At 43.5% G+C, this 23382-nt stretch overlaps 1 protein-coding gene across 2 annotated transcripts in view; it reads right to left on the reverse strand.

Moving 5' to 3' along the window:
• Nucleotides 1–23258, reverse strand: part of myh14 (myosin, heavy chain 14, non-muscle) — a 26743-nt gene extending 3485 nt beyond the window's left edge. The window contains exons 1-42 of one of the 2 annotated variants that reach the window (XM_029450826.1): nt 22923–23258; nt 19228–19408; nt 17756–17962; nt 16507–16663; nt 15560–15587; nt 13885–13999; nt 13272–13319; nt 12947–12958; nt 11711–11803; nt 11498–11561; nt 11076–11174; nt 10839–10975; nt 10515–10736; nt 10268–10420; nt 9828–10001; nt 9418–9591; nt 9205–9319; nt 8736–8804; nt 7516–7721; nt 7246–7367; nt 7013–7082; nt 6763–6923; nt 5821–5929; nt 5565–5696; nt 5231–5437; nt 4931–5068; nt 4694–4817; nt 3846–4017; nt 3475–3687; nt 3203–3347; nt 2903–3109; nt 2677–2781; nt 2310–2462; nt 1813–2061; nt 1602–1715; nt 1414–1512; nt 1115–1327; nt 873–1034; nt 655–783; nt 472–560; nt 249–372; nt 1–120 (exon numbers count right to left, since the gene is read on the reverse strand). The exon at nt 1–120 is cut by the window's left edge and continues 89 nt beyond it. In XM_029450826.1, coding sequence (XP_029306686.1) covers nt 1–120; nt 249–372; nt 472–560; nt 655–783; nt 873–1034; nt 1115–1327; nt 1414–1512; nt 1602–1715; nt 1813–2061; nt 2310–2462; nt 2677–2781; nt 2903–3109; nt 3203–3347; nt 3475–3687; nt 3846–4017; nt 4694–4817; nt 4931–5068; nt 5231–5437; nt 5565–5696; nt 5821–5929; nt 6763–6923; nt 7013–7082; nt 7246–7367; nt 7516–7721; nt 8736–8804; nt 9205–9319; nt 9418–9591; nt 9828–10001; nt 10268–10420; nt 10515–10736; nt 10839–10975; nt 11076–11174; nt 11498–11561; nt 11711–11803; nt 12947–12958; nt 13272–13319; nt 13885–13999; nt 15560–15587; nt 16507–16663; nt 17756–17962; nt 19228–19395 — 5598 coding nt within the window. In that variant the 5' untranslated portion in view covers nt 19396–19408; nt 22923–23258. Of the gene's footprint in view, nt 121–248; nt 373–471; nt 561–654; nt 784–872; nt 1035–1114; nt 1328–1413; nt 1513–1601; nt 1716–1812; nt 2062–2309; nt 2463–2676; nt 2782–2902; nt 3110–3202; nt 3348–3474; nt 3688–3845; nt 4018–4693; nt 4818–4930; nt 5069–5230; nt 5438–5564; nt 5697–5820; nt 5930–6762; nt 6924–7012; nt 7083–7245; nt 7368–7515; nt 7722–8735; nt 8805–9204; nt 9320–9417; nt 9592–9827; nt 10002–10267; nt 10421–10514; nt 10737–10830; nt 11024–11075; nt 11175–11497; nt 11562–11710; nt 11804–12946; nt 12959–13271; nt 13320–13884; nt 14000–15559; nt 15588–16506; nt 16664–17755; nt 17963–19227; nt 19409–22922 lie in introns of those variants that run through there. The other variant, XM_029450825.1, reaches the window with a different exon arrangement.
• Between the last annotated feature and the right edge of the window lie 124 nt (nt 23259–23382).

Here is a 23382-nt window from a genome sequence, read left to right on the forward strand (position 1 = left end):
CTCCATGTCCCCCAGTCGGGACTTCAGCTCCTTGTTCTGCCTCTCCAGTTGCTCCCGAGCCGCCTCTGCCTTCTGGGCCAAAGTCCTCTCTCCCTGCAGCTGCACGGTCATAGTCTCCATCTGGACCGTGAGCAGAGGAGCAATGAGGATGTGCGCTTACATGCATGTCATGGGGTGACAGAGAGTGGTGGACGTGTGTGTGTGTGTGGACGTGTGTGTGTGTGTGTGTGCAGGTACATCTACCGTACCTGTAGAATAGTCTTCCTTTGTCTCTCCGCCACCAGCTCAGAGTTACTCTGCTCCTCCTCCAGCTCCTCCTCCAGCTGGCTGACTCGTGCATCTAACCTCCGCTTCTCTTCAAACAGTGCGGTCCTGGACAAACATTATGTTATAGTAAAACCAAACTAAGTCCACATACCAATCAACAATACACAGATTAACATAGTATATCTGCAGTAAAGTGATACTAACTTTCCAGAGCTGCTGTTGACCATCTCATCGGAAATCTCGTCTCTCTCCTGCTGAGCCTGTCTCTTCTGCCTGTCTGATACAGAAAGCTCCTGCACAGACCAACAAACGCAGACAGGGGTTAAAGGTTATTTTAAAAGCATTACATCGAAATATTTTTGCAGGGTTTCAGGTAAATACACGCACCTCAGTGAACTGCAGGACTTCTGCTTCCAGACTTTGAATTTTCTTTTCGCTGTCTTTCGACTGAGCGATCACCTCATCCCGAGTCAACTTGCTCTCATCTAGCTCGCGCAGCACTTCTTTCATTTGACCCTGTGACAAATAGAGACTTTTATTTTTAAAAAATCAAGCCATAAACGAGTACAGTAAATCAATGTTTACGCGTGGGAAAATGTTTTTACCTGCAGCCTCCGTAGCTGCTTCATAGCATCCTCTTTTCCGCGGCTGGTGTTCTCCACCTGGGCCTCGGCTTCCTGCAGTTCTGCTTCCAGCTGCTTCTTGGACGACACAGACTGAGACCGCTGACTCTTCTCCTCCTCCAGCTGGATCTCCAACTCTCTCACCTGGCAAAGGAAGGAGGATAAGAACAGTTTGAGTGATTTGGAGAGAGGAACAGCAACAACACTTTATTTCCTCTCTCTACCTGTTTGCTGAGCGCCCTCCTCTTCTCCTCTCCCTTCTCCTCGCTAGTGCTTATCTCCCGCTCAAACTGAGCCTTGAGCGCCTGCAGGGTGACCTCCAGCCTCAGCCTCGAGTTCTCCGCCTCCGTCAGCTCCTCCTCCAGCTCCTGCGTCTGAACTCGCAGGTTCTGAGCTTCTGTATCTAAGGTCCTGCGGGTGCGCTCCAGCTCATGGACCTGATGTGAAAGCAGATAAGAGGTGGTGACTCACTGAGGACTGAGACAGAGACATAACAAAGGAGTCCCAAGAGGAGGATTCCTACATTCTTGCCAACGTCGTCCTGCTGGTTTACAAGCTGTTCCATATCCTGACGGAGCTGCTTGTTGGCCCTCTCTAGCTCTTCCCTCCCGTCCTGGGCCTCCTACACACAGAAACACAAGAAGAAATTAATCACGGCAATCGCAGAAACGCAACAACAATCCTCGAACTGTCTGCTCTCAATCAGTTTACCTGCAGGGCTCGGGAAAGTGCCAGATGTCTCGTCTCCTTCTCTCGACTGTCTGCTTCTGCTCGGTCCCTTTCCTCTGCCAGCCGGGCGCTCACCGCCTTCTCCTCTGCCAGACACTGAGGGGTTGAAGGAGACAAAGTGAAGAGGTCAAGGGAAGATATTTCAGGAATATTTTTGCAGTTGTGCATGGACGCAAACTGATGAGGCTCTGACCTGGTCAAACTTCTTCTGCCTCTTCTCCAGGGACGTACAGTTCTGTCTCTCTCTCTGCAGGGCGAGGGTCATGTCCTCTATCTCCTCCCTCAGGCGCTCCCTCTGCCTCTCCACCCTCTCCTTCTCCTCCTCCTTCTGTCGCTCTCTCTGGACGACGCTGTCCAGCTCTCTCTGGAGTTTCCTGCGCGTCTCCTCTCCGGTTTCCACCGCAGTGTTCACCTCCTCCGACTGCTTACGAAGCTCTGCCAGCTGAAGCAATAATCCATAATAATCAGTTTTACATAGTTGGATATTGTGAATTATTAGGGGAACAATTTGAAATATGAGAAAATTAAATGTGATGTTTGTTTGCATCGACTGTCATTTTATTGTATTTGGGAACTTTTACTGCTGTGGACCATCGTCTGGAACAACATACATTGATTGGTATTTATTTCATAGGGATGAAGCAGAGGTTACAGAGCTAAACAAAGCCTGAGTGGGTCTCTTGTATTTACCTGCTGGGTATGAGTCTGAATCTGCCGGGTCAACTCTTTGGCTCTCTCCTCCTCCTCCTCCTGCCTTTCCATCAGTCCGTTCTTCTCCTCCTCCAGCGCTCGCACCCTCGAGCCCAGAGCCATCTTCTGACGAGTTTCATCCTGCAGAAGTTCCTGAGAGAGAAGAAAAGACACGAGTGTCAACCAAAGCCCGGTGACAAGACTGTACACGTGTGGGTGTTTTTCAGTTGGGATTGGAGCCAATGGAGGATCTTTTTCAAGATGTGTTAAAACTGTTGTTATTCTCTCAACATGCCAAAAGTATCTGTGGCCTAATGTCACACCCTGTATGTGTGTGTGTGTGTGTGTGTGTGTTTCACTTTGTTACCTTTGCATCATTCAGCTGGCTCTCCAGGCTGCTGACCTCTTTAGTGAGCCGAAGGGTTTTGGTGTCAGAGGAGGACACATTGCTGGAGAGAGCCTCAATCTCAATCTGAAAAAAAAAAAGAATGGTGATAAATTTACCCAAACTGACACAAGAAGATCTCTTTACTGCAGAACCAGAATCCGATTATGTGAAGTTTAAATATCAGTGCTTTTGTGTCCATTTGCACCTGTAGCTTGTGCACTCGCTCTTCCTTTTCCTCCCGCTCTGAGCCAGCCTGAGTCAGTCGGGCGCCGAGCTCCTGCAGCTGACCCTCGGCCCTCTTGCGGCCTCGCTCGCTCTCCGTGCGGCTCGCTTGGAGGCTCTTAAGCTCAGAGCTCAAATTCTGCCTCTCTTCCTCCAGCACCGATTTAGCCTTCTCGAGGGATTGACGTGCCTGAAAGAGAAAGACGGACACGACACCTTATGAGTGACATTTTTACACGTGCATGTGTTTTTAAATGTGTGAGTGTGTGTGTGTTCCTCTTACTCTCTTGCTATTGTCGAGTTGTTCCTGGAGGTTGTCTATGGCGGAGCTGTGTTTGACTCTGAGTTCTGATAGCTGGACCTCGTGGCGACGAGTCTCATCTTCAACACACCGCTGGAGATCATTTAACTCCGCCTCCCGACGAGACCTGCGTAGACGGAAGAGGAAAGAGGTCAAAGGAGTCCAATTCTTGCCCTTTTATTATACTTTTCTTTTTCAGGCCTGACCTCACAACAGAAACTCTCAAAGCCTAAATGTATGTGTGTATCAGTTACCTTAGCTCCTGCTGGGCAGCTGTGGTGTCCAGAGTGTCCTCCAGCTCAGTTCTCAAAGCCTCCAGCTCCTCCCCAAGGTCTCGCCTCTGTTTCTCTGCCCTTTCCCTCATCCCTCGCTCATTCTCCACTTCCTCCTTCAGCTCAGATACCTGGGACATGGCCTCCCTCAGTGCCCTCTGAGCTTCAGCACGACGCGCTCCTTCTTCTTCCAACCTGACAGAAACAGAGAAACATTTTTTATTTGTTTCATTCATGGTCATGCACAACTCCAGAAAATACTAAAAGAGAGGGGGGAGGGGTGTAGTTTGAAAGATCTATGAGAAGGCTTTATTTGTGTTACTGCGTCTTTCATGTGTACTCATGTGTCTCACCGGCCCTGCAGGGTGGTGATTTCCTTCTCCTTCTGAGCCAGACTGCCCCTCAGCTCGCCAGACAGCATGCCCAGGTCCGACAGCTGCTCCTGGGCCTCCACCGAGTCGTTCTCCATCCTCCTCTTCCACTTCTCCTGCTCCAAGCGACCCTGCTCCTCACGCTTCAGGCGCTCTAAAAACAGTTGTGGAAGCAACAGATTACAAATCGCAGTATTTGAACAGTAAAGACAAAAGGTCGTGAGAGTTATGGGAATTAGGAGAAGTTGAAAATAAAATGAATCACATTTTCTCCTGTACTGTACTTTCATTGAGATGATAAGAATATCTATATTGAATGAAATGTCTGTTCAAAATTTCAGAAATGTTTTGGTGGACTGCTGATGACAGAATAAAATGGTTTTAATGTTAACACTTCTTTAGTTTCTAAAGCTTAAAAAAAGTATCGTTTATTTGTTTAGTGCTTTTGTTTTTGTTGTTGCTACTCTGGTTTCTGTTTTCTTTCTCAATAATGGTGTCTTGTAAGCCTTCTTGGGCTGCGCATATTAATTATGCATAATACAATAATCATACAAAAATCAATCAGTTGATAATTAAATTTATCAATGTAAGATTTCTCTAGCTATGGTAATTATTTTAGTTTAATACTGAGATCATATTCTTCACAATTATTCACTCATTTTCAGGAGAAAAAGATTTTTGTCTTTCAAATATTATTATTATTTTTTTTAACTCAAAACACTAAAAGATCTTCTAAATACATTTGAATGGGTCATTTTTTAATTGAAACAGCATGTAACCGAAACACTACGCTACACCTGTTGCTTGTGTAATGACTTTAGGACATTTACCCTCTAGGTCAGCGATGACAGCTTCTTGCTTGTTCTTAAGTTTGTTGAGACTTTTAGTTTTCTCCTCTTCCTCAGTGAGCTGATCGGTCACCTCGCTCAGACGCTCTTCAAACTGTTTCTTCTCCTGCTCAGAGAAAAATACCAACATTGCAAGGGATCATGAAACGTGTAAAAAAAAATACAATAATGTACAAAACAAACTCACAAAAGATGATTAAGTTATATTGTGACGTCAACCTTGCTGAGTCGGTCTCTCTGCTCCACTGCACTCAGCAGGTCAGTTTCCAGACTCTTCACTTTGGTCTCCAAGGTAACCTTCTCCAGCAGGAGGCGCTGTCGGGCACTTTCCTCCTCCTCCAACTGCTCCTCCAGGTCCTAACAAGAGAATATGATTTAAGTAACATGCAGGGAATGGAAAATAGCTCTAATTTAACTTCAATTTGCGTGTTAAATTACAGATTTACTTCTGTTTTTATGACTAAACAGCAGAAAGAACAGATATGTCAGTATTAGTGTTAGTTCACTTAATCTCCCAACCTGAACATTCTGCTGCATCTTCTTCTTCTCATTGGTCATCTGCACGCCTCTCTCCTCCTCTTCCTCCAATCGACTCTCCATCTCGCCCAGCACCTCCTCCAGCTCCTGCTTCCGACTTGCCAACCGGGCCCTCATCTCCTCTGCCTCCGCAAACAGCTCTGCCTCCGCCTGCAGCTGGTCAGCCAGCACAGCCTTCTCCTCGATCAGCTAGAACGTGTCAAAGAAAGGAGGAGGAGGAAGAGTAGTGAGCGAGGCACTGATTCATAGCAGAGGGATGTCAGCGTCGGGGGAGCAGGGGTGAACAAGGAGCAGAACAAGATGCAGGTTTGTTTACCTGAATATGCTTCTTGTCCAGGTCTGTGTAGTCCTGCTCCACTCGGGTGAGGTTGTCCTTGGCCTTCTGGAGGTCGGCCTCCCTAACCTGGATCTCCTCATCTTGCCGGGTCACCTGCAGCAGGGGCTTCACCTGGTCGGGACAGAACAGGGGGGTCAGAGGTCAATGTGAGGGACGTCCCCATTCCTGCATCCCCTAGGATTTTATTTATTATACATTTCACATCGGTGTTGTAATGTAGTTGTGCGCTCAGTACCTTGGTGAATAGCCGCCACCACTGCCAGTTTCTGAGTTTGAGGTAAGCAGCACAGTTCCTCTGCATCACCCTCAGTGCGCTCATCTGCTGCTGCTTCTTCATGAAGGCTCTGAGAAGTAAAAAAAGAAAGAAAAGAAAAGAAAAAAGCAACAATAAATCAACAAAACTACACGTGTGTTTGCAGGTAATCGTTGAAATGATTCACGGTGGTGGGTCGGTCAGGTAATAGCTCTCTTTTACAAAACAAATGACAACTTTGATTGTGTTTACTCTTTTTTTTCTGCAAGACTAAATATCATCTTAATTACTTTGACAGGTGCCGAAATTTGGCATACCAGCTTTTTGAGCTGTGCGCCACTACACCTTCCTCCTAACATTTACAGCAGGGATGGGGCAGTACTAAACTTTAACTAGTCAAGGCCAACACTAGGGACACATAATTAGGGACTTAGAGGCATTTAGGACACTTAGTTTTGATTGACATTTGAATGTTTTATTGCATTATCTAAAGCACTCTGAATTGCCTTTGTGCATGAAATGTGCCATACAAATAGACTTACCTCTAATTAGTTAGCCATTGTAAAAATACAACATTATTATTCATGTCGTTTACAGGCCAAATACCTGTCAATGCTGTTGCTATTCCTGAGTCACTGATAGGGGCTGACAAGATTAAATATTCATGCTCCTTTAAGAGCGAAATACAAAACTGCGTGCTAGCAGCAAGCGAGTGCTCCTTACAGAGAAGTCCCACCTGTCAGATGTGTGTCTACTCCTATGCTTTTACTTTCATTTAGTAAGAAAGTGATTGTTGACAAACTGAATAAAATCAAGTGGATTTATGTGTAACAAATGTTTAAAAATGACCAACAGGATCAATAACACAGTATCCATCATACCTCTCTCCTCTGCTAATGTTTTAATCGTAGGTTTTGCTCTTACTTGCGTGCGAGGTAGCCTCTGGAGGAGCTCTGGAAGCGTATGATGGTGTCTGTGATCTTTAGGTCTCTTTCTTCTTCCAGGTGACCCAGGACTCCGGCTCTGAAGAAGACTTTGCTCTGACCCACCCTGAACAGGTTGTGATCCAGCTCCAAAGCTCGGATCTGAACGAGGAAACAGTGGTTGGACATTTTCACCATTTGAATCAATATACAGCAAGTAGTATTCTTACAGTGACTGAAAAAGGACTCACCATGAGTTCTGATGCCTGTTTGCCGTCCATGAAGGTGCGAGGAATAGCATTAGGAGTCAGGATCTCATATCTGAAGGACAAATGTGATTTTGTAAGTGTGTGAGTGTTTGAGCAAGAGACACAAGACTAAGGATGTGTAAAAAGGGTTGTTAGCAGGGACCAGAGAAAGTGCCTGTTGAAGAATTCAGTGTGTGTCTGTTGTTTCTTCTGTGATATAAAAATATAAAACACACCTCTGTCTAAACTCCTGGAATGGGATGCGGTTAGGGAAGCCTTGTCTGCAGATACGGATCCCCTCCAGAACTCCATTACACCTCAGTTGGTCCAAAACGAGGTTGGGGGACAGCTTACCGGCCTGACGACAAGCAGACAAGAGAAAGCAAAGAGTGAAAAGAATGAACAATTTAATTAAGACATTTCTTACTGCTGTCTTGTCTGTTTTGATTTAAAACCATGTCCCTCATGCCCGCCACTCTCTTCCTCATCTGGTCTCCCCGTCTTACCTTCTTCTCGTGGTTGGGGATGATGCAGCGGAGGAAGTTGGGATTGGTGTTCCTCAGCGTGGCCATCAGCTTCGTGAGAGACTCCTTGTAAAGCTGACCAACGGTCCTAAACATCCCCTTCTTCGTCTTCAGCCCCGACGCTCCGAACGTGACCGGCCCGGCGTTTTCTCCTGTCGACACCTGGTCCAGACCCACGATTCTGTCCACTGGACGAACACACGGAACAGGGCTTTAGTTTCAGCAACAATTATCAGTTTAGTGGAGAGAAAAAGAGTGTTTGCAAAATTTGGCGCGGTGACGTCTGTGTGAATGCCCCACTGATGCCATGGGCACACCTGCCATCAAGTCTCTGCACAGATGGTTACAGATATCAGACGGTAGAGAATGGACGAGTTCATTAGAGATGCAAGGATATGGTTTCAAAGCAAATACGAACAGCATTTATTTGCTCACCCATATTGGCCAGTAACATACACAGACACAGTCTTAGTACCGTGCAGGTGCATAACAAGTTTCCTAGCTTAACTTGTTAGTTTGAACATGTCGCGACAGGCATGACTGCAGGTTTGTCTGTGATGATTTATTCTCTTCTTGATTTGACCATTTTATTGATATAGTCTTAGAAAGATGTTATGAAACTGCCAATTCCACAATCAGCCAAATATCGACATTAATAATACTATTACACTAATCCTGAGGTTGCTATTCAAGCTATTTAAATGTTAGTAATGTATGCCAATATGTTGCATCTCCAGAACTCATTCAGGATCACATTTCTGCTGTTTCATAAAAACCTCTCCAGTGGCAGTTGTTTGTAGCAGTATTGTGCAGCACAACTGCGATCTTGAGGGTGGTTTTTGTGACTAATCGTGAGCATGCTGCTACTTTTACACTGTTGAATTTCTACACAACCAAGATGAATTACTTCTTTATGAATGGGAAAAGCTACTTCACACAAGCACAGCACAAGTCACCAAAGGCAAAAACTTGGTGAAAGATCGAAGAGAGAACTGAGCAAACAGCACAGCGACGATATGAGAAAAAGGAATTTACAACATGAAACAGCTCTAACACTACAGCACAACTAAAAAGGAATCAAAAATGACACAAAAAGGCACTCTGCAATAAAACAGCAGGCAGACAAAAAACAAAGGGGTAATGTAATCAGAAGTGGGAGTGAGGAATGTGAGTGTGACACACAGAGGAGGAGAAAAACCTACTGTCGGAGCCATTAGTCTGGAGTGTGGCAAAGGAATCAAAGAAGTATACGCGAGGAAGAGTTTGAATATCTGATGCAGGAAAAAGGAAGGAAGGCCCAGGGAGAAAGAAAAGAGGGAAGGAAAGACGGAGCCAAAGCGAGCACCGAATTAGTGGAGAGGGAAGAGAAAAGAACAGAAGGAAAAAAGATAAGAGCAAGCGAACACAGGAGAGAACAAAGAGGATGAAGAACAGAGAGATGAGGAGAAAGTGAGCCAGCAGATAGATAGAATAATTGCATGATAGAGAAAGAGAAAAAGAGAGAAATACAGTAAAGTTAGTACATTTTGCACAAGAAAGCTTCATCATTTTATACTTGACAAGCTCAAAAAGAAATACAGTGAGTGAAAATATTTTACTTTTCCAGTTAAAAGTACAATTTAAAAGGTTAACTGTACATGGTGGGAATGGACTTGAGTAAATCAGTCTCACCCTCCTTCCAAAGCTCTGAGACAAAATTATCCGACGACTGGTGGAGAAGAGACGCCACGTTGTCGTTCAGAGGATCCATGTTCTTCACTAACCAATCATGTGCCTTGTAGTCCACCTGAGACACATTACGGATGGCAGGGGACATTTCAGTTGGTGTCATTTTAAATTGGAAAGATGGTAGACACAGAAAGATGTAAAAAAATGATGGGATACCTTGCCAGCATAGTGAATGATGGAGAAGTCGACTTCCCCGCGTGGCTGCTTTGGTTTGAAGAATTTTGGATGGGTGCCTTGCTCAGCAGACAGCTTCTCCACAAATGAGCGGTCTGTCGCCCGCGGGAACCAGCACTCTTCATCCAGCAGGGCCAGAACACCAGGCGGGTGGGCCTAACAGAGACAACAACATTTACTGTGAGTCAAATGTGGACTTTATTCATCCAAGAGGACAAGGAATCAAAGCAACGTGTGTTCCTGCAGGTTTGTGTTTTAATTGATGTTCTTTTATCCACTTTCCCTCCTTCATCTATGGGCCACACACAACCTGAACTTTACCATCAGCATCTATATTATACATTTAACAATGTGTGCTCCTTTTATTTAAAAAGGTTTTTGTGTGTATTTACTGGTTTCTCAATGAGGTCAATGCAGGGCTGCAAGTCAAGGCCGAAGTCGATGAAGTTCCACTCGATGCCCTCCCGCTGGTACTCCTCCTGCTCCAAGATGAACATGGTGTGGTTGAAGAGCTGCTGCAGCTTCTCGTTGGTGTAGTTGATACACAGCTGCTCAAAGGAGTTCAGCTGCAGAGAAAACACAGACTCCATAATTAATACAATGTTAACTATGGAAGACGTTTGTGACGACAGCACACGGATGACAACCCACACCCCTACATGCTTATAACGCTTGCCTGGACCTAATACTAATTGTAAATAGAAATAAAACGCTTGAAATATCCCTCATTATAAAAACATCTCAGGACAAATGCTGGGGCCCACTATCATCCCTCATGATGCATTTGTATAAATTACCTACTGCAAACAAACCATAAATGACATGAACATACCTGGAAGATCTCAAATCCAGCGATATCAAGGATGCCTATGAAGGAGGCTCCCTGTCTCTGTCTGCGATCCAGAGCTCTGTTGATCCTGTGGACCAGCCATCTGAACAGACGCTCATATGTTGCCTTCGCCAACGCCTCCACAGCAAAGTCAGCCTACAGGAAGAAGGATACACTCTGAGATGCACTTCACAGGGACAACATTTTTTTTATCTGAATGAGCACAAACGTCTATGCACATAACTCTTACCTGTTCTTTCGTCTGGGCCTTCTGCACATACTCTCGAGCCACTTTGATTCTGGGAGTAAGGATGGCCCGAGTGAACTCCAGCACGTTGATGCCCAGCAGATGGCACAGTTTCTGAGCAGCCGTGTTATCAGGCATTGAGGCCTGATCGTGGTTCTTCTCCTTCATGAATGAAATGTTCCCAAACTGGAGCACAGCGGAGATCAGCTTAAGCATGGCTGAGGAGAGGTGAGACAGGGAGAAGGAAGGTAGATTTATAGCAGGGATCAAATTAGCAAAAAGCAAACTACTCTTTCTTCTCTGTCGTCTCATGTCTTACATAACGACTTCCTCTGGGTTGAAGCCCATTATAGCCATGGAGTCCATGGTCTGGGTGAAGTTATCTGAATCGCTCTGACCAGTAACCGGGATGGAGCCTCCACTGAGAAAGCGGTACTCATCAGCAGTTCCTAAGAGCAGGTCAGCTACGGATGGGAATTAAAGTAGAAAAGACCTGAATTACCACAGGTCATATTACAGCAGTATTTAGTTATCACATGTTGGTTGACTATTCCTTTGGCTCACCTTTTGTCTCCTCTGAAGTTCCACACAATAACTGGTAAAAGATGTGGAACGTCCTTTCATCTTTGGCCTGACGGGTGGCCCGGGACTTTTCAAGGAGGTCTGGATTCATATGGTTATGGAGATATACAGCTGAAACTAGTTATATTAAACTTCAGTCATTTTCCGCTTATAGCAATTTAGCCTTTTAAATATAGTATATGTAACATTGATGTATATGTAAACCTTTAAAGATGCAATGAACAACCTACAAGCCAGTACTCCCACAAGCGTGAAGTTTCAGAAAGCACCTTCAAAAACAAACAGAATGTCACAATAAAGAGATTAAAGTATTTTCACCTACATATGCTGTAAATCAGGAAGCTTACTTAGAGAGCAAGAGTGTATTAACCTTTCAAAACCTTTGAAGATATGTAAAAGGATACAGGCTTCGATGTTGGCACCAACAATGTACCCCGCCACATCAAAATTAATGCGGATGAATTTACCCTGAAAAATAAAAAATAAAGTGGTTTCATTAAATTCCTAAAGTTATATTATATTATTAGGTACATTATCAAACTGATAATACAGATGACAGAAGTTTCAGGAGGTTATAAATATTATCCGTTTGCTTAATGTATCTTGTCTGCTCTTACGAATCTAGAGGAGTTGTCGTTTTTAACAGTCTTTGCGTTGCCGAAGGCCTCCAGTATGGGGTTGGCCTGCAGCAGCTGTCTCTCCAGCTCGCCCTGAGACACACAGGGGACGTCAGATCAGATTCACAGCACAACTAAATACTTCCATAAGGCCTATCCATCTACTAAAATGCAGCATCTAATCGTGCTCTCTTTGGAGTAACTACTAATATGTTATGTAAAACAAAAAAAGCATGACTCATCCTTGAAGAGCAGTGACAGAAAATGGTGCATTTTAGGGCCCTAAAAAGCAACCACAAACACACAGCATCCCCAGACCCAGGAACAAATCATTCTCAACATCAATAAGAGTAATGGGCCCTCAGTAGTTTAGCGATCAATAAGGACATCAATCATGTTGCACATTTCATTCATTAACATTTAATTTCCTCCATTATTAAAAGGCAATCCAACAAGAGCCAGTTGAGAATCACTGTTGCAGAAAAGAAGGGCCGAGGGAAGCTGCATATTTAGATGCTAACATCATACACAAGTTAAATATTGGCTCATTCTAGCGAGCTACAATGCATGACTTAATGTTGTCGCATTGCCAGTGCAGCAGCTGTTGATGCAGCATCAGCAGCAGCAGCAGCAGCAGCAGCAGCAGCAGCAGCAGCAGCAGCAACAGCAGCAGCCAGTGATGGGGAGTTACTGTAGCTACAGGAGGTGGTTGTACTGTAAAAGCTGGCAAGGAATGCAGACAAGCTAACACAAAAGGCACACACACACACACACACACACACACACACAGCTGGAGGTCAGCTCTTTTTATAGTGTACACACTACACTGTACATGTGAACAAAACCATATATTTAAGTGTGTACACTTGTCGGCTTGCTACACACGCACTCCCACACCTAAATCTGCACTGATTTTAACATGCACACATACTGTACAGGTCATGTGAAAACCACGTCTACATCAGAAATGCTTCACAGTTCTAACCTGTGGCATTTACAATTCACTGGGAATGGGAAGCCAGCCATCAGCGCGCTGAGAAGAATAACATAAAATGTGCCAAAACTAGACATCTAGAAAGCCTCATTCAGATAAAAGTAAAGGAAATAGAGCACGATGCACAGAGGACATGGTTCTCGTCATGTATCAAGAGAATCATTTCAGCTCTGGTAAATATTCTACAAAATGTGACCCCCAATGACTAAAACCCCAAGTTGTCTAAATACTTTCATACTCACATATTGCATGCTCTGACGATTGTGGGGGGGAAAAAATGAAGTTTTAGGAGGGAGTAGAATGGGTGGATGGGTGAACACATGGATGGGATAAACAAACAAACAAAAAAAGACCAATAAGACAACAATAACAACAACAACAACAAATAAAGGAATACAAACAAACAAAATCAAATATACTGTACAAAGCTCGACTGTTATGAGGAACCTTATCAGCGCTGACAGTTAAAGGTTTAATGTTATGTTAATGTTATCATTGTGGAGTTCATTAAGCAGGAAACAGGACGGGACAGAAGCACAGGACAGGACAGCAACATAGTTAACTCACCCTGTTCACCAAAGAACAGCCTCTTGTTAAGGACCTAGAGCCGTCCATCTGGACATGCAGGAAAGACAGAGAGAGGCAATGCAGAGAGAAGAGAATGAGGGGAAACAAGTGCAGGAAGGAAGGTAAGAAAAATTGCTGAGAAAATGTGGAAAGCGAGGACTGATTGACAGAGAAAACCTGCATGTTGAGGTAAGAGGATTGAACCCGCAGTAAACCCATAATGTCTGATAATCATAAACATTTGTCAGTATGATCCCATAAATAAAGAGAGAAGATGTGATTTAGGTTAAAGAGAGCAGCAAGTTGCAACTAAATCACAACTGAAAACACCAACAAGTTGGGACATATTAGGTTAAAGGAGTACTTCTTTTTAGGGAAATATTCTTATCCTTCTTTCTTTCCTTTCCTACAGCCTCATCATACTTCTTTTCCAAATCTTTTACCCGTTTCCCCTTAACGCTCCTTTATCACTTCTTCACTGTCACTATTCTTCCTGTTATTCTTTACCCCTTCATTCTTAATGTTGATAGAAAGCCCTTCTTCTCTTTGTATGTTGTTTTTCCAGCTGCTCTTCTTTTATGCTGGATTCTGTGGTTTCTCTACTGGGACATACCTGTATAGCTTCCTTGTTCCTACCCAGAGTGCCACTCTTATGGGAGGAGGCAACATGAGCCATATACTGGATGACTTTCTTAGTGTTCTCGGTTTTCCCAGCTCCAGACTCGCCTCTGGAACACACACACACACACACACACACACACACACACACACACACACACACACACACACACACACACACACACACACACACACACACACACACACACACACACACACACACACACACACACACACACACACACACACACACACACACACACACACACACACACAGAATAAATACTATTCTCTTTACAAAACAGTCCATCTTAAAACACATATGGTCTCAATTATAAATGGTATATGCATTTTAAAAAGAGAGCGAACACACAAGAACAAGTGGCCAAACATTCATCACACCAATAAATATAGAGCTCACGCAGTGCATTCAAAGCCACGGGTCTAAACAGAAAGCAGGTGTGGAGGATACAGGCTCGGTCAGTATTGTGGCTTTTGGAGAAGAACGAAGAGGTTGGAGTAAAAATAGCAGCTGTAAAAGATCTAAAAGAAGCAGATGCCTCGTCCCAAATACACTGATTTAAAGATGGACCTAAAGTGTGATCCTTGACAATGACAGGAAGAGTCTGGCAGGAAGACATGATGACAGAGAGACGGGCGGCAGGCCCTGGGGCAAGTAGGTACGTAGACAAACCAGGGGTCCAAACAAAGAGCAGGATGCATTCACATTACAGGCCTGACTTTTTTGCTAAGATTTGATTGTTCTGTTCTTGAAATTCATGTTTGAGAATGGCCTATATCAAACATCGGTGTGGACGACACTGACATGTCCTGTATTTGTACATTTGTAATAAAAACAATTCATATTCCACATGAACTGAAAATCTCTGCAACAAATGATGCCCATGACAATTAATCATGGAAATCATTGACATACGGTTAAGAAGGCCAACAAGTACTAACTAATTAACTAACTAACTGTAGATGGGTTATTAGCTGCATAGAGACAAATTAGAGAAGAAGTAAGCACAGGTGCGAGCGTACTCTTTAATTCATATCTTAAAGGTTTGTTTGTTTGTTTTTCAAGATTTTCTGTTCACACCTGGGAAAGAAAATCAGATCTGTAAGGAGATGAATGCATGCAAGAAATTAAGGAGTTGGGGGGGAATATATATATATATATATATATATATATATATTTTTTTTTTTTACTCGACTAGATTTAAGTCAAATTTACGAAATATAAATGGAATATTTTGAGATTATAAAGTCACAAATTTACAAGAAAAAAAAAAAAAACTTATTTCGTCAAGGAACCAACTTGCTTAACTTTGCAAGGTTGCAGAGTTTTCAGAGAAATGTGTAGTTTGTTTCTTGGAATACCTCCGGATTTCTTTTTTCAGAAATGGCTACAATGGCCTATAATACGCCGTCCTAGTGCATCTGTGCATCATTTTAATAGAAACAACATTTGCTTGATATCTGAATACGTAACAATAACATGCATATGTGCATGGAGGCACCAATGCACACAAAAGAAGACACATGAAAGCATGCACACGCCCACAGAGGCAGGCAGTCTCCGTGTGACCAGAACAGAGATTTTCCTCACGGAAAAATACAAAGCATTGACAGACAGACACACTGACGTCCTAGAGTAGGCTACTCACGTGCAGAGGATTGCCTGATCTTCTCTGTCTGTGAGAGAAAAACAATGTGAGGTCAAATGAGTCACAAGTGTTAAACATGTGGTTTAATACATCAAGGATCCCGACTCTGCCCATTTAAAAGTCTACGTGTGTTGACGTGATTCCTTGATATAACACACTGTAAGGTGCTGTATAGGAGCAAGGAGGTTATAAGCCCAGGATATTTTGGCCAGGATAATCGTGACATGAAATGTTCATATCGTCCCATGCCTCTTCGACTGTGCGACTGTGTAGAGAGAAGCAGGTCACTGGTCTCTCCAGGCTCCTAAACCACACAACACTGGTAGACAATGCGTGGACATTGTTTGCAATATTACTTTGTACTATTCAAGATTCCCACATGTTCAGTCTAGAAGAATTCATACTGGTCCTACAGGTTCGATCACTGTGGTGACACACCTACCCTTGCAGACATAGAGCGTCATCTCTCCTGTTTTCTCAGGGAGACATCCTGAGGCAAAGACGTTGCTTAATCCTTAACTGCTTTTTAGTGGTTGCTGGGAATTCTCATGAGCTCAACATGACAGGTAGGGCCAAAAAAAATGTTTGTCATGCATGGCTGCCATGAGTATAATATGCGCTTGATATAATTACCACAAGAAATACACAACAGTATCACTGAATCTACCAGTCATTACACACCCTACTGTTCGAGTGCCACACCTGGAAATCTGTGTTGTGGAAAATACCGTCTTGCCTATTTGTTTCGACTTTTAAAAGGCTTTTGATAACAGCCACAGGTCAAGAATATACCACACCTTCAGTGTTCATGGTGCGCCTTCGCGATCAAAGATCACAGACGGGATGCAGTGCAACGTTTAAGGCCAGCTGAGCTGATAACTGATGTATGGATTAGGTTAGTGTCAACAGTTAGTCAGAGGTCAGAGGTCAGAGGTAGAGTTGAATACCTTGTAGCATGCTGCGATAGGCGGCCTCTGATATGGCGTAGATGTGTGGGGGCATCTCGTGGCGTTTTTTGCCCCGGTACATCTCCACGATGGAGTCTGTGTAGATGGGCAGGTTCTTGTAAGGATTGACCACCACACAGAACAGCCCTGAATATGTCTGGAAAGAACAAACAGAGCAGAGAGATTTACATTGACCGTATCCTCATAGTGCAGTCCATGGAGCGTTTTATTTCACCAACAATTAGGATCAGTCAAGGCAGATTTAAGTCTGCATGGGAGTAGCATACTTTTATTAAACTATTGCGATCTGAACATTCTGGGAATCGTCAATTAAACTGATTTCATTCAAACAAACAGTCATACATTTCCAGCCTGATGCTCCATATACATAACACCAATCACAACATAGCATACGCACACATGATCACAATGAAACATCTTCTGTTATCAGCCATTCTAAAAATGCAAAAACAGACTCTTGCACCAAGGTTTCTAAATGTCAGTTCATTCAATAAGGAAGATAACACAAAAAAAATCCAAGAGTTCAATATTGCAGTCTTTTGCAATGTGTTTATTTCACAAGTTAAGAAAATGATATATTGTGCAGCTCTAATGTAAATGCAGCCGGCGACTTTCTACAGTGTCCATCCACACTGTTTGTAACATTAGTGTTTTCATAATGCATTCCAACTGCAGTGAAATGCATGAGAATGACATAAGGCACTCTTAACTTATCATATTGTAACACGCCTCTCGCAGCTATTCCAACAATGTACCTCCGCTCCTTTCTTAACCTTTCCTCTCAGCATCCTCCGCCATCATTCAACTCATTAATACGCAGCTCAACTACATTGCCAATATATTATTCTACTTTATTATATGCTTCCTGTCAATTATCATTGGCTTACATTACTATGACTTCCATTCATATCTTTCCTAATCTACTCATATCTCTTCTTTGCACTCTCGTACTCCTTTTCTGCAGGAGAAACTGGAGATGCCTCCTACTGCCGTCACCACACACATGAACAACTTTGTAAACGGACTCCTCAACTCTCTTAGCACCTCGTATCAGTTACACAGGAGATGCTGGAGGAGCTAACACGTGCATGTACATCACAGGGAATGTGCACACAAACATGTATGTGAACATTTTTATTGCTGCGAGAACAATGTTGACAGGTTATTTATTAGTTTTATGCTGTGAACGCGTTCACCTTCTCATGCATTCATTGTTTCGTGCACTCACATATATCAAGCCAGAGTAGTATCTCTCTCTCAGGTTGTGCAGCACCGAGGCTTCGTTGAGGCAGGTGAGGTCGGCCATGTCCTCTACTTTGCTGAAGCGCGGGGGGTTCATTCGCTGCACCTCCTCCCTGGACAGAGTCACCTTCCTCTGGCTGTCTGTCAGCTCAACCTCCACCTCATCACCGCGCTCCTCCCGAATACTGGCCGACTGGGGGTATAAGAAGAGAGAGATTTAATAAAGACAGAATGCGAGATGAAGGAAGAGTTTCTGTTCAATTAGCAGAGACTTTAAACTTCTAGATTATATTAAACTGAATATCTTTGGGTTTTGGACTGACAAAACGAGACATTTAAAAGGATTTTTGACAAACTGGTACGGACATTTTTAACTAGTTCCAGACATTTTATAGATCAAACGATTAATCTAGAAAATAAATTGGCAGATTAATAGATAATGAAAAAAATCGTTAGTTGCCTCGCTATATAACACACACAAACTCTGGTCTATTCCTTTAACTCTACAGTAACCCAGCAGACTAAATGAAGCAAATATTAAAAATATATTTATGAAAATGTTTGACAGAATCTATGCCAGTGAGCTTTAGAGCAAGAGTAGTCACTGTATTTGACAGCAGACAAGAATAGATGGTGACAGAAAAGAGAAACTCTGTTGTCATGCTGTTGGTCTTGTGCTTGTTGGACAGGAAGTGCACACTGGGTTTGACCAGGTCACAGGATTCTGCTCTGCTACACTTTATACTTGACATGCACAACACACAAAATATGTGCGTGTGTCTGTGGGAGTACATTAGTCACAGATTACACTGCATGCTCAGAATATGAAACTGGATGAAAGCGTGCACGTCTGTCTGTGTGTTATGAATGTGTATATTCGGTATGTGTGTGCGTGTTTGTCCTACAGTGCCGTTCTCAGATCATGAGTGTAAAATGAAGTCAGTGTGGCTACAACGGCCTCTTTAACATTAGGAGGCTGAAGGAGGGTATTGTTCTATTCATAGAGCTCTCTGTGAAACCAGTCCAGCAGAGAGAGAGAGACTCAGAGATAGGACATACAATTCATATGTCACATCCTACAATATGCACCAATAAAAACTCCTAATGTGCATTATACGAGTAGCCTGGAAAAGTGGAACAAATTAATATGGACCTTGTGATAGTCATTAGGACTAAATGTGTTAGAGAGCATCACAAGGCATATTAAGGACTCTAATAGGACAATGGAAAGCATGGGGGAACTGGTATCGTCCTGAGGACCTCATAACATATGATAACGCACACACACCCTGTACTGCTTAGTCTCACATATTTGACACACCTTCAATTGAAGGCACACACTTGGAGCTAATTATTTACCAGAGGATTAAGACTTAGATGGTGGGAAACAGGAAGACAAGTTGTAGAAATAAATTACATCCGGTAAGAGTTATCCATTTCTTTCAATACCCGCCTTACCTCAAAGCCATGCTTCTCCGACGGCACCCACACCAGCCTCTTAGCCGCCCAGTCGGCCTGGCTGGCTGCGGAGAAGGTAGAGTTGGAGGTGGGAGACCCTGGTTGCGTGGCCCCCGATGTCAGCAAGCGGGTGACATCGTTGACACCGCCCCCCGTTGGCTTGGACATGGTTCTACTGGCACTGAGTCAGGAAAGAAGAAGAGACAAAAAAAGACAAACATTAAAAAGTGAGCCAGTGTTGACTTTTTATCACAGGACTGCTGTCTTGTGGGAGGCTTAGAACTGGAGCGTTTAGGATGATGTGAAGGACTGTCTGACAGTGACACTGATGTGATTCTGTGTCAAGACACACATGTACTCCATGCCCACACATAAAAGCAAGAGCAGTAGTAAGCACGCAAGTAGCATGCAGGCCATATCCAGCTGAGATTGGGTCAGGGATGGCCTAATTGAAAGACAGCAAATCAAGGCGAAGAAGGGAAGAAAGACAGAGAGATCGGTGGGTGGAGGGGTGGAGGGAGGAGGAAGAGCGAGATACATCAATCGACTGAGTAAACTGACATGACAGTGAGAGGGGGAGGGATGGCGAGGAAGAGGAGAAATGGGTTGTATAGCAGTGAAGAGAGGATGTAAATGGACTGAATCTATTGTTAACTGAAAGAAAAAGAAGCATCCTTCCTTCTACTAGAGGCCGCTCAGTAGAGATACATATCTAGTGAAGCCCCCACTGAAAACTAGTGGACACAGTGAAAGGTGAGGTGACAGCAGCTAGAAGTGGAACATGAAGAAACATGTAGACAACCTCCTGTCAGAGTGACTGTAGCGCTACAACAGGATGTTTCTTGATTTGGTCTGACAACTAAGAAACAATGTTCAGCGGGGATTTCGTGAGAGAAGTTCTCTTGGTGGAGGAGAACTCATGACTTTAAAACTTTTTGTTGAGGCTAGTAGGAGTGACATTGTTTCAGATGGGCTGGTTGCTGCTAGGTCGTGGAAGGCCCATGATGACCAATGGTAACCGTCACCCATGACCAGAACACGATATCAGATAATTCAATTGTCAATTGTCAAAATAGTTTATTCTGTCTATCTATTCATAATTTAAGGAAAAGGAAACATTCACTGGTCACAGCTTCTCAAGTGTGAGCTTTTTACTGTTTTAAACAGAATATGTTTGGATTTTGCAGACATTTTAAGACGTCCCCATGCTCTCTTAGAACATGTGATGGGCATTTGTTGCTATTTGCAGACTTCAAAAGACCAAACATGAATCATGAACATAATTGGTAGACGAATCAATAATGAAAAGGTTATTAATTGCAGACATACAAATAATAACATACTGTATGTAAGTACAGCTATTGACAACCATTCAGCTTACAATCTAATTATTTTACTAATTACATAACTTTTATTTTATTTACAACACTTTTCTATACACACACACACACACACACACACACACACACGCACACACACATGCACACACACACACCTGAACTTCATGTGACTACCAAGATAGACGTAGCCTACAATTTAGGAATAAAACCCTTTAAGCTGTCCCACAGGAACGATGAATGATGCTTAACAATTGCTAATGTATTAATTCACTGTTTCACTGATTGATGAGCTAGCTGGTAAAGTTGATATCAAAATGATGTGTAAAAGATCATTACAGTGATCAAAATAAGACTTTATTGAAGCACGCTTGAGTAAGAGTAAATGTCAACTGTAAGGTGTCTACATGCCTCGGCAGGTATGTCATCTGGCTTGATTCCTGCTATGCATCTCAGTTTTTTCCGCTCTGTCTGATCATAAAAAGGGCCTGGTCCTCAACCCTGCCTTAACCATACCTGTTACTCCAATACGACACTGGGTGTGGAGTCAACACGTTGACAAAAGAGACGCCACCACCCAGCCTCTCGGTATGGAAAATATGTGATCCCTCAGTGGCTTGATTTTTGAAGGCTGGCTTTACTCTAGATGTTTCTGATTGTCAACAGATCCCATGAAAAGACTAAATCCAACAATGCGGTAGTCAATCTTTTAAATACTTTACAACGTGTCTGTGGAACGTAGCCCCAAGCCAATTTGTTTCTACTGAAGGCACAAACACACTAATATGTGGTATAACAGTAGGCACCATAGCTTTTAGCAAACGTAAGTAAAAAGACCTTTGTCTGGGAATATTTTCAGCAAACTCATTTCATGCTGTAGTGAGTATTTACATCACCAGGACAAGTATGTGGGTTTTGTGGATAATCTAGTTTCCTTGTTCATGGTAATAAACATGGAGGGATTGAATCAACTGTTTATTATACACACACACACACACACAGCACACACAGTGAAATTTAGACTCTGCATTTAACCCATTCTAGTATTAGGGGCAGTGGACAGCGCCCGGGGTTAGGGCTAAGCCATTGAAGGAAGCATGTCACCTAGTGAGTCTTTGTGTCTGACTGATTTTTTTAAGTTATTGGATGGTGGAGGTCTACGTACAGAGGAATGAACTGTGTCAGGCTCTTGCTACACAGGCAGTACTTCATCATCAATTAATTGTTGGTTTGGGTCTTTTTTTTTAATTATAGGATTTGTTAACAATAAGATGAATATATAACTCAGCTCTATTCTTAAATCATCTTTTAACAGTGATTATAAAAGAATACTTTGCATACCAACACTTTAACTGCAGTGTGGGATGCAGCTGCTGACTCCCATCGATGCCAATGATTAACCAAAAGTCTTCGCACACGCACACACACACACACCTCACAGGTTGTCGCAGTACAGCCTGGACTGACCAGCAAACTCGTCCTGCAGCAGCTGGAGTTGCCAAAACCTGACTGCTGTCCTCCCTAGCAACACCAAGCAGCAGCCCACAGACAATACCTTCAGCGTCTGAACTGAGGTCATTCAATGCGGGGGGTCTTTTGGGGTGTGTGCCTCTGTATATATGTGTGTGTGTGGGTAATTAATGTGTGGGTGTCTGCGCGTGATTGTGCGTGTTTTAAACGGGTGGGGGAGCAGGCAGGAGACGCCTTTTTTCTTCAGCTTTGCATCGATGATGATATATTGTGTCATCTGCGCACTTTAGCGGACAGTGAGGAGGAGAGGTGACATTATTAAGCCACTGTGTCTATGATGATAATTATAGTGCGGCCGCAGAACAGTACAGCTGCGGCGTGACCCCTATATATTACCTGCATTTCATCTCTGTAGCTCCAGCACAGAAACTGATGAAAGCAACCACACCTTGAACATAAGACACGAACAATCACATGAGCCCCAGCCTTTAATTGACTGTGAACCGTATGTAGTAGCAGCCACAACCAAGCCATTCTCACTGAGAAAAATAGCTATTATTATGATATGACACAAAGATCACAGTAGGCCAATAGGCTAACTTATAATTATATGGGTCAAAATCCCTTCTAGTGTGGCCATTAGACACATTAGACAGTTTCCCATGGCCAGACTTCAGGTCATCTCGACGGAAGCCTCTGGTCGAAGGCGAACATAAAGCTCAAAACTGAACGTCTCTAGTCCCACAGACGTTTCATTTTTAGGCGTTATGCCACCGCATTTAGACCAACCTAGCGAGGTTAGCCAGCTCCACTGAAATATGATACGTTCAGGATATTACACTGGCTATTTACGAGTTGGATTAGACGAAATGCAATTAAATATCTTACCTATAGGTTTCACTCAGAGTCGTGGATAAGGCTGTGATGCAAAGAGAACCGGGGTGAGGCTGTTTCGTGGGTATTTTCCTGCCTGATAGGTGTGTAGCCTACCGCATATGCGGCTTTTATCATTGCACCGCTCTCTCGCTGGAGCCGCACTCACACTTCTCGATGGGAATAAAACAGAGAGCAGTGAGGGCAAGGCGACGGCTTCAGCCCGGGAGAGCTACTTCCTGCCAGCAGACCAACCAGGTACAAGGAGACGGTTTTTAGTCAAACCTCAGAGAGAAATAACTCCAATCAAAATCTACAACCGAGCACTAGACCCGCCTCGTGAATACGACGGGAACTTTCCGCCCCACAACTGGCATGAAACGGGTTCGGCGACGAATAGTGTTAACGGTATCACAAGGATCTCCGCCATCAACCAATGCTAACGGACAAGAGGCGGGCTAACTGTGACTGACGT

The sequence above is a fragment of the Cottoperca gobio genome, chromosome 16 (assembly GCF_900634415.1).
Source record: "Cottoperca gobio chromosome 16, fCotGob3.1, whole genome shotgun sequence".
NCBI classification, from domain to species: Eukaryota; Metazoa; Chordata; class Actinopteri; order Perciformes; family Bovichtidae; genus Cottoperca; species Cottoperca gobio.